Source organism: Clytia hemisphaerica, unplaced genomic scaffold (assembly GCF_902728285.1).
Source record: "Clytia hemisphaerica strain Z4C2 unplaced genomic scaffold, Clytia hemisphaerica genome assembly, whole genome shotgun sequence".
Taxonomy (NCBI): domain Eukaryota; kingdom Metazoa; phylum Cnidaria; class Hydrozoa; order Leptothecata; family Clytiidae; genus Clytia; species Clytia hemisphaerica.
In genome coordinates, this window is record NW_027104209.1 from 792,037 (window position 1) to 803,307 (window position 11,271).

General features: G+C 34.3%; 1 protein-coding gene across 1 annotated transcript; it reads right to left on the bottom strand.

Annotated features, from left to right (window-relative positions):
* Positions 1-1,248: 1,248 nt before the first annotated feature.
* On the bottom strand, positions 1,249-11,056 carry LOC136815525 (CCR4-NOT transcription complex subunit 10-like). Its single transcript, XM_067071981.1, has 16 exons — positions 10,750-11,056; positions 10,404-10,487; positions 10,034-10,097; positions 9,717-9,778; positions 8,814-8,930; positions 8,517-8,600; positions 7,754-8,006; positions 6,876-7,078; positions 4,881-4,993; positions 4,490-4,666; positions 3,874-3,960; positions 3,360-3,473; positions 2,462-2,595; positions 2,131-2,243; positions 1,746-1,824; positions 1,249-1,553 (listed from the first exon to the last, which is right to left on the bottom strand). The coding sequence occupies exons 1-16, from the start codon at positions 11,017-11,019 to the stop codon at positions 1,360-1,362; spliced, it is 2,148 nt and encodes a 715-aa protein (XP_066928082.1). The 5' UTR covers positions 11,020-11,056; the 3' UTR covers positions 1,249-1,359.
* Positions 11,057-11,271: the final 215 nt, after the last annotated feature.

The window sequence follows — 11,271 nt, forward strand, 5'->3', positions numbered from 1 at the left end:
AATAAAATAGCATACACAGAAAAATAATTTAGAAAATAAACTAGGACTTCCTTGAAACTCTATGAAAGACATTCTCTTTAATTCAAGCGTTTATAAAATGAAAAATGCATGGGTGTATACTAATAACCACGAGGAAGCTTATAAAAAAGAGGAAAAATTGTCAAAAAAATTAGTTTAAAAGTAATACTATCTTTACATAGTGGATAAAAATACTGGAGAAGCTCCGTTGACTGCTTCAGACCGTGATTTTAGCAAGTTTTGCAATGATAAGAATAACGATTGTATTTTGTTCAGTACTATTAGCCTGTTTTCCAGTCTCTTCTCATGGAAAAGCTATCAATGTCAAACATGGCTTGCTTGATAAAGATGTACGATTTGCTGATTTTGTCTTAGATTCGTTTGTGAGAATAGAACGAATTGATGGTGCGAAAAATCAAAACCCTTTTATTGGGAAAACCCGTCCCTCTTTGACCAGACTGGATGCTAATGATGACAATTTCAAGAACATGGAAAATGACTCAAGCAAGCAGACCGTTGTATTCCATACATACTATGATTATCACAGAGGAAAACACCATTTTCTTTTCTTTCGTAAACGTTCAGCCCGGCGACCGGCAGATTGTTATCAAGTACAAGACGAAGTATGTAAAGTTGTTTTGGTAGGAAGTCATTTGAATAACATTTGTAATAATCAAGTTGTTGCTAAGGAACAATGTCCTTAAGCTTAGACTAACTTATTTTTATAAGCATACGGGAAAATTGGGTCGAGGCTCAATATGCTTAGCAAAATCTCAATTTTTAGCCTTAATTTATAATATATGCTTAGACTTCGATTTATTTTAGAAAAGCTGCAAGAGTTTTTTGCATTTCAGCTTGGAGGTATGCTTAGCATTATGCTTATTTTTTCCTGAATTTGAGCCTAAGTATTATAAACGTTATGCTTATAAAAACAGAGTGTATATACTTTACCCTAACCTACTTCAATATCGAAATGAAAGTTTTTTGATTGTAATAGCATATCTTATTTAAGTAATATTTGATTATATGTTTGTTGTGTATTTCTATTGTTAACCTTGTAATTGTTTTTATTTAAATAGAATTCGGGTATTGGATAATGAACTAAATAACTGTTTGTAGGAGTAAAGTTTGACCGTTAAATGTGTGTTTTCTCCCGGCCGTAAAGTTGTCTCGTAAAAAACTCCCAATAACTCGTTCAAAACTAAAATTTCTCAAAAGCAAAAACAAAAGTTGTTCGAGGTCGATAAACTTTATCGTAGCATATTTTTTCATCATAAGAAATCATGCCAAAAAGCAAATTAAGAAATACAAAATTTTCGAATAAACATGGTATATTTACATTCATTGCATCATTGGTACAAAAGGCTGGTTCATAGACATAGTCATTTCGTTGAATTTGTGTAAAATATTTTGAGGGTATTGTCCGCCGACTGGGTTGTTGGCTGTCCGCGCGGCCGCTTCAACACGATCAACCAAACGCCCGTGTGGAAAGATTTCGTGTTTTTTTATCAAGCTTAACGCACTGGTGATTTTACCTGTAAGTAAAAATAAATGGCAAAAGTAATCAGATTTTAGACTTTCAGTCCCCACTATTCAAGGTTGACAGCAATTTCGGTAATAAAGCAGGCCTGAGCTCTGAAAACATTTATTCGAAAAAAAGAAGAAAAAGACTTGTATAAAAAAGGATAATGCCTTTTAAAAAATATTTCATTGGGGCGCTTTTTTACCTAGCTGTAGTTCACAATAAGCGGACAGTAATATTGCATGATATTTGATCGGTGAATGCATATCTACAACTAGCGCAATCTAAATAAACGAAAGAACAAGCTATTATTACAGTTGCCTAAAGAAAACTGCTAAAGCGTAAGTTTTCAGGAAACCTTTTTGTCTTGGTCGCTTGGTTTGATTAAGGGCTAACACTGAAATGGGAAAACCGTGTTTTGTAAGTACTGTGATTATTTGATTTTGACAAACTTGAGTTTTTAATGACGCATATTTTTTCAAAGACCATTCTCGAATAGCTGAAAAGATTATTGGTGTACTAGCCCCTTACCTAGTATATGGTTTACCAGTCTTAGAAATAAATAAATAAAAGAACTACTAGAACCTTACCTGATGCAGAATCTGTTTGCATTTGTCGTATTCTGCACGTATGGCGTACACACTCGCCAAATTCAACATCATCACCATGCGTGCACTTCCCAAGCTCTTTGGGAAAGTATCGACTAAAGATAAAAAGGAAGATGATTAATCTTTTTTGGCAATCTCAAAGAGTCGATGCAAAATAAAACTATAGTGAGCTATATTTGACGACGCGAAAATATGGAATGTAATATTTTACACGGATTATGACATGTATGCAATTCAAAAATTGAATATTTTCTCAAATGATACAACAAAACAATAATAAAACAAAAATCGATAAAATAATCGTAGGACTGACCTGTACTTAACTCGAGAGTTTCTTGGTCAAATGTTTGATAAGCTTTCAGGTTATCTGTCGATAATTCTTGAATAGCTTCAGCAATCTTGTCTAATTTGATCAACGATTCAGCCAAGTACGAATGTCCCAGAAATCTGAACATAAAGCAAAGCCATCACAAGAAATCGCAATTTCTACATTTTAAAACTCACCGTTAAGGCTCTCCACTTACGCGCGCTTCAATCTTACTTTTTCGAACAAAGCTTCCACGCTATTGGTCAAAAGAAAAATGAAGCAACTCCATTGGCGCGATCTGACGTAACGGTTGAAAAAGGTTGAAATGTGTTCTACTTTTCTTTCGAGCGCGCGCAACATTTTTATGACGTAATCTTTTTTCCAAACAAAAAGGATTGAAGTCAAAAAGTGCGATTGAAGCGCGCGCAAGTGGAGACCGGCCTTTAGACGAATTTTTTAGGAGAAGATTTGGTTAAAGGAATTTCACTTGGACATATGAACTGTCGAACGTGCTGCCCACACCAGCTCAAACTCAGACTGTGCCACTCGTACGCCTAATATAAGGGTAAAGTTACATTTTCAAATCCTAGCTCAACTGAAGTTCAGAAATCTGCCATATCTTATAAAAATCTAAATTTGGCGAGGAGCCTTTTTTCATCGAGACAGCAAATTTTGTTTCGGCGAGATCTAATACAAGGGTTGCAAAATTATATCAATGCAGTCAAAACATGATGTGATTACTCGAAAAAGTTCACGTGATTTTATCCCCATGTTACTTGCTTTACAAGCTGATCAATTTATTAGTGTCAATAAATTCGAACCAATCAGAAATAAATGTCATGTAACAAGCACATCGAAATTCTGGCAAAATTATCTTCCTTAAGGTAGAAAGCACCTTTCTTACTTTTGAGGGCCCGAGATGTGAGTCATACGTAGAAGAGATCTGGAATGTTCAACACATTTGTAATAGTCACCAATGGTCAGTGAAATGTACGCTTGGCAGCACACCACTGATGCTCTGAAATGACAGAATTTTGTTAGCATTACAAGTGAGAATGGAAAATAAAAACCTGAAGACATCAGGAGAATAAAAGCTAAACCTTTCTAGAATGTTCATAACGAACGAGCTAAACAAGCGAACTAACAAATTAATGAAAATCTACGTCAGAATTTTATGGCATGGCTTCAAATAACGATTTCAAGTGGGTCGGAGAAAAAGCAATTTGGGTCAGACGATGTCCGATGTCCGACCGTTATTTCGAGTCCCGTTGGAAAATTTTCATGGACTGCTACGGTATATGCAAGTTTGCAGCATTTGTTCAAAATCCATTTTTAGTCCACGAATTTGAAGCGATAGAAAAGTAAAGAAATGATAATGTACGACAATCCAGATATTTTCATTTTTTAAAGACTCTCACCTTAAGTGATAAATTTCTTTCGTTTGTATAGGATGCCCTGGAGGTGCATCGACAAAAATTCGTCCGATGAAACTACGTTTGACTGACCTGTGTATGAAATTTGAAGAATTAAACACAAAGGAAAATTCATTCCTTAGCCAATAGCCAAATACGAATAGAGACAGGATTACCGATAAGTTAGACAGTATAGATTTTTCATTCACTCTACGTATAGGACACGCTATCAGCGTTATATTATTTGGCATTGCTAAAAATTCCCCCATTAAAAAGAATTCTACTATGGAATTTTATTGTGTGTGGATATCACAGTACCATGCAAGACTCCAGCTCAGCATTTGTTTTTTTGAAACGTTTTATAATTACAGCAGTAGAACAAAGAAAACGAAAACGAATACACTTTTTCTACCGTAGTCGCGCGGTCAGGCGCGTGCCAATTTATTATTTAATTATCCCCCTAAACTCAATCCAATCCTTTTTTACACCTTTTTGCTATTGTCTATAGGTGCGAAAAAAAAGACTGGGACGGTTTCAGGGTGGTAAAATGGACAAAAAAATGCCAGCGCGGCAATTGACGGCTACGGTCGAAAATGAATTCTAAAAAACGAAAATTACATACTCTTTATCATCTGCAGCACCACCTGGAACTGGTTTTTCGTTTTGAAGAAATTTCGTCATATTTTCTTCCAGTACCGACTCTGAAGGGAGTAGCGTACATGCGTTTGATAAACACATACTTCCGAAACTCAATGTCGGTACGTTATTTGTTGGTGAGGTCGATGGCGTTGATTTCGAGCTGAAAGAATAGAACTCACTGCTGAATATGCCAAATTTTCAAAATTTGGCCTTTTTAATAACACAATGAAATCGATTAATTACATATACATATACGGTGACATCCGTATGGTTTAAACGCCGTAAAAGCCATTAATAACACTTCACAGTAAAAGAAGCAACAACAATTTGATAATTAAACTTATAAACATCGTTAAACTGCAAAAAAGTCTTACTGTTGGTCAAAATGGGTCGGAGCGACTACAAGTTTTCGATTAACACCACTCCCCATGGCATCATAGACGTTCATATTTTTGCGATCGACGCAAGAAAACTCTTTCTCGATTGTCTATAAATATAAAGAAAATATATAAGCGACCGATATAGTGTTAATAATCTGTTAAGAGATAATGTATCGGATTTTAAGGTTGCCAACCTGAATACTCAAGTACATGTTTTTTTTATAAGCATAACGCTTGTAAGCATATGAAGGCTCAGATTTGCAGAATTCTTAAGCAAACATAAGCATATAGTCAGCCTGAAATATTTTTCAAGTTTTAATTTTTTATCTGTTTAAAAAGGTTTGGTAGAGGTCAAGTAAAAAAAGGACATTCCAGGCTAGCTACTGCTCCCATTGAGTTTCTGAACACATTTTTATAAAATTTCTGAAATTTCATTAAAAACTTGGATCGGGATGATGAATCATAAGCATGATTCATAAACATATAATAGGCATGAGCTATGCCTGGATGCTTTGAGAACTTGAGCATACACGAGCCTGACCAAGGGGCATACACTCGCTTATAAAAAAAACATGTAATGCATATGATGTCTACTACTTGGTCTAACTACATGAATGCACATCTAGGGTTTGCAAATTTTAAGCTTTGCGCAATAATAAATCGATCATGTACACATACGCTCCTTTCTGATTTTAGATTGCTAATCGATTAATTAAGAATAGTAAACCAGAAGCATCAAAATACAGGGGAGACCTCATAACTCGAATCTCTTTAACTTGAATGTCTCCTTAACAAGTTTTCTGGTCCCCTCAGTTAGCAAAGCCTTTTAAACTAATAACTCAATAACTTAAAATTTCCATAATTCGAAAAACTTTATGTTCCCCGTGAATATTCGAATTAATTTTTTTTTTAATTTATAGAAGTGTATTTCTCAGGTCTATTGACCTCTATGAAACAATCTTACATCTTTACAATTTATAGATCTTATCTTTCCATTCGTTTGTCAATTCTAGTTTGAATTTCCCTACGGACGGTGCATTTACAACATTGGTTGCCAAACTGTTCCAAGTATCAATGCTCCTATAGTAAAGTGAATTCGTTTGGTATCCTCTAATGCCGTCTTCAGCGAAATTCCTCTTTAATTCGAGATTGTGCTTACGTTGAGGTCGATTTCGAAGAACGAGTTTCTGACATAGGGAAGATTTATCATAGACATTAAGATGTTTATATACTTCCACCATGTCCCCGATTTTACGCCGGATCTTGAGGCTGGGTAGGTTCATGACTTGTAAACGTTCTTCATATGAATGGTTTCTATAACCACCGACAAGTCTTGTGGCCCTACGTTGGACACTTTCAATTGCATCAGAGTGTTTGATCAGTCGTGGAGACCAAACAGCTTGCGCGTACTCAAGGTGAGGTCTCACAAATGCAATGAAAAGTGTGCGGAGCATCTCGGGAGAAAGGAAGTCGAAGCTTCTATTAATCAATCCAACGATCGAGTTAGCCTTCTTGATCTTGGTGTAGATGTGTTCTTCGAAATTCAATTCACTATCAATAATCACTCCAAGATCCTTCTCTTGATCAACATGTTCTAGGACAGAGCCAGCGATCTCGTAAGGATGTGCATGTTGAATGTTCCAGAATTTCCCTAGTGTCAACACGTGGCACTTGTCAGGATGGAATTATGGAGACTCTACTGTAAAAATATTTTCATTCTGGATATATTCATGATAAGTGCAGTATAATACACGGGTTGCAAAATTATATCAGTACAGTCAAAACATGTGATAACTCGAAATATTTCCATGTTACTTGCTTTACAACTTACAGCTGATAACTTTATCAGTGTCAATAAATTCGAACCAATCAGAAATAAATGCCATGTAACAAGCCCATAAAAATTTCGATTAAAAGCGTGATTTGGCTTCAGACTTTCATTTTGCAACCTGTGTATTAGGCAAAAGGTAGATCATTACATTCACAAACCTCTTGATGAACTGCTATACAGCATTCAGCAAACCGAAGCCAATATCTTGGGTTACATTGGTAAACGTTGTGTGATTGCAAGAGACACTCGAAAGCTTGTGAAGGTCGACCGGCATAAAGTAAGGATAACCCCATATTAAAGAATAGTTCAGCTCTTTTGTTGATGGTGAGTGTATGTAAAGGACGACCTGATAGTGGTTGATCTGAACAAAATGAATGGTTTCAATAATATCATCAGTTTTGTGTTTTAGCACCTTGTCAAACTAGTGGAGAGAGTTACTAAACGTCCTTATGTTATCAGCCGATACTAAATCTCAAGTGAAAATTAAATTATAATTAAGCGAAACGCGAAACAAAATTGATGAAATCTGTATACAGTTCACAGATTTAGTAGAGTCTGGGAAGTCGTTACATAGGCGAAAGTTCCAGACCAGAGTTTGTTTCTATTCCCTTTGAGGTAAGGTTTTAATTTTCAATAAGATGAAAAGAAGGTACCATGAACAACCTCAATTTATTATTGTGTTATTATTGTAGCACATATTATAGATTTGACCATAGTCATTATAAAAAACCCGGTCTGGCAATGTATTGTTTTAGCTTTTGTTCAATTTTCTTATGTTATAAACAAAAGGCAAGTTGCGACTTGTATACTTTTTGATCACGTTACCAAAATCTCCTCTTGGGATTGGTCTATTTCTATATGACATGATCAAAATAAATCGAATTTGGTACGTAAGCTCCATCTTTTAACAATAAAAAGAGACAAAAGCCTTCCAGACCAGTGTTTTTATAATGACGATAATAGACATCTAGTTTGATTGGAAAAAAATGCGCGCGCTATCCTTTGAATATGGGTGTTAAAATGACTTGAAAATTACTTTTATCGATGGATTGTAGTTTCTTCATGATTGCAGCATTTTCAACGCAAGCTTTCTTAAAATATGAAACAGCCAGGTTATATTTCTTGGTCAGGAAATGAATGCAACCCAAATTGTTTTGGTACATCGTTTGTAAGGGTTTGTATGGATCTGAGGGTGTGTTTTTGTTGGTGCTGTGAAGGATGCTTATGGACTTTTGGTAATTACATCGAAGACATTCAACTTGCGACTTCAAGAATAAAACTTCTGTAGGCTGAAAAATTTGAAATTGAATTTAATTGCAGCCATAAAAAGAAAAAAAAAACTTTTCAAAAAGTACCCAAAGAAAAACATCTACCTTATCTTGAAACAATCGCCCCTTGAGATCTCCGATCATTCGTTATAAAGTTACTTAAAAATGAGGCACCACAAGTAAACGATGAACTATGACATGGTATTGTCAGACCAAGTATATATTGATAGAAAAAAATATTGAGAAAATAAAAGACGCGAGTTTGGTGAAATGAACAAAAAACTCTTGGGAAAAATATATGCACGAGCAAATGTCTGATAACAGGTTTACCGGTGACCCAAAAAATGCACTTTCAGTGTTGGATAAAAAGCGCAGAGCACTTTAGTAGCAAATTGCTTCTACAATGCAACAGCATCTTTTCGTCAATTTGTATTTTGTACATGTAAAATACAAGATATATTGTACTCTTTTTAACCAATCAGATTGCAGATATTTTTTGGATCACCGATATAAGGAAATATCACAAGTTACCTCATGTTCACCACTTATGGCAAGTTCGAGTTCCTTCTTGCATTGAGCGTAAAATCCTCGAACCAAATAAAGTCTTGCTTTAGACTAAATAAAAATAAAAATCAAGATGGTCGTTACGTTCAATTTTTGGAGTAAAAAAAACTGAAAACATTTGTCAGACTGTTAAATTACTATACTATTACTCCTATACTTTTTTATAAATAACTTTTTTCGTTAATGGGCTGAGGGAATGGGTGGGACTCAACAGCTGGAATAAAAAGTGTGAAAAAATGAAGTCATTGAGTACACGTTCATTACCAGTCGTAGTTTGTTTTGACAGGCTTTCATGAACTCAACATTTTTGGCATTATTATCCAGAGGTTTTGCCAAGATGACAGATTCGATGTACGTAATCATTCCAAAAGCTTGGTCATGCTAAAATGAATATTTCTTATATTGTAAAAACAATTTTGAGTAAATGCCAAGAAAATATACATTATCTTACACAGCAAGTGGAATTTAATAAACAACTACAATCATGGTCGAAATATATTGAGATTTTAGTGTATTTTAACGTTTTTTAGAATTTAAAGTTCGGGCGAAAATTGCTATTTTAGCACTTCCACTTTCTTTCATTGAATATTTCGATTTTAGAGGGGTTTGGTGGCTTCTAGGCTATATTTGAGCAAATTTGAGCTTTTAAATCCTGAGATCCTAAGGTCCAAGTCTCATGTTAAAACTCAGAGTTAAAACTCTACTTTCCAACTGTAGTTTAAGGTGCTTAAAAATCATTTGTGGTGTTTCAAATTTCGCCGGGAACTCCCCTTTGTCTCAAATATTTTGTGCATGAATTGTAGAGACCATTACACGTTTTTTTATAAGAATAAACTATACAAGAACATACGGCTTCGCTGGCCAAAATGTTTTAAAAGAACAAGTTAAGAACATTTTAAGGTTTTGTGGACTCAAAAACATCCTATCTCTTAGGAAAATGGTCAAAAGTATTCACAAAATGGTCAAAATAAGAACATGTTAAGAACATCTTAACTTAGCTTAAGTTAAAACTAAAAGCTAAGCACATCCGAAGGCTTCAAAAATTTTGGATGTTCTTTAAAAAAAAACGTGTATGTGAAACTTGTAAGGAGTTGAGCAACTTTATCACTGACTTCAGTATTCGTGGCTTATTTTTAGGACAATAAGTTGTGGAGTAAACTTACTAACCTGGTTATTCAATAAACAGACTTCAACGAAAAGGAAGCAGACTTTAGCTGCAAGTAGATCCCCTGTGAAGAAAGGTGTAAAATAAACAACATCTTTGAAAATGATGGAATGAATTCATCAAAAGGATCTTTCATGTTGTTTATATACTGGCAGAAGAAAAAAACTGTCACTATCATGGAAATCGCATCTCAGCCTTTGTTGGGATTGGAAGGACATTCTCACCTAATTTTTTTTCATGAATTATTAGAGGAGAAATGTTAAAAGTGTTAGGTCATTAACAACCATCTTACTGTCATCTTAAAGCCTTTTTTTCTTACCTAGTGGTTCAATAACTTTGTATAAACGATCAAGAAGATTCAATGAGCTTTTGTATTGCTTCAGCTAAAAATGAGAAATAAAAGTACAAAACAAAAGCTCATCCCATTTTCATTCGTACGAAGTTTCGTTCACTTTTAGTATGCCACTTTAAGTTTGCTTAGATCTACTTTAATTTTCCTGCACGTTTTCTATCAGGAAATTAAATATGTGCAAAAATTATTGTGATTAAGGTTTTACAGTTGTTTTAAAATCTAAAGAAAACCGAAAATTTTTCAACCATAGATACACTATAATATAAGAATAGACAAAGTCAATTTCTATACACAAAATTGAATCATACTAGGAGTTTTTTAAAAGAAAGAAACTCACATAAAAATGTAAAACAGCTTGATTATAAAAGAAATAACAGCGATCGATATCATCCAGCTCATCTCCTGAGTTACCAAATTCGAACTGAAAAAAAAGATTTTCATGATATTTATATGTATATGTATTTAAAGATTATTTAAAAAAAAACGAAATATCGCGGTTTTATCCATAAAACAGTTTTTTAATAAAGGGTGAACTATGTTTTTTCTGTTTCATGGCAAAAAAAAAAAGGATCTGGAAAGATACTTTAAATTATATTCGAATTAATCACATACCATACCTTATAAGGGATCTGTACTCATAATTTGAAAACCAACCCTTCTTTACTCAAATACAAAAAAATTACCTGCTTTTTAGCATTTTGCATTTGTTTCATAAAATAGTCTGTCTTGCTAAAGTTGGAGATGTAATAATCCAAAACAGCTTTGTTGACAATGACTCTTGGATCATGGGGTCTTTGCTCTGATAGTTTCTTCATTTGTTGCGAGCACTGGTCATATTTCTTCTCTTTGAAACATGAAGATGCAGATGCGGCTATCTGTCGATCTTGATCTGTTATAGCCTTATGTGCTGATGCAATTTCTCTTGTTTGAGTTTCTTGCTTTATTTGTGGCATTTTGTATATTTCTAATTTCTGAAAAATAAATAACAGCAGAACTGGTACAAAGTAAAGCTAGGTTTTTAAAAATTGGCTAAGAAAGTGGAAATACACTGGGTATTAGTTATTTTCATTTATTACCCATTGCATTTGTGAATAAACCAGCCGAGGCTGGAAGGTCAGCCAATAGAGCTTAGCTAGATAGCTTTAATAAGTGGGTTAACAGATGTAAGAGATGCACTGAAACAGAGTAGACTAAATATGTTGAAT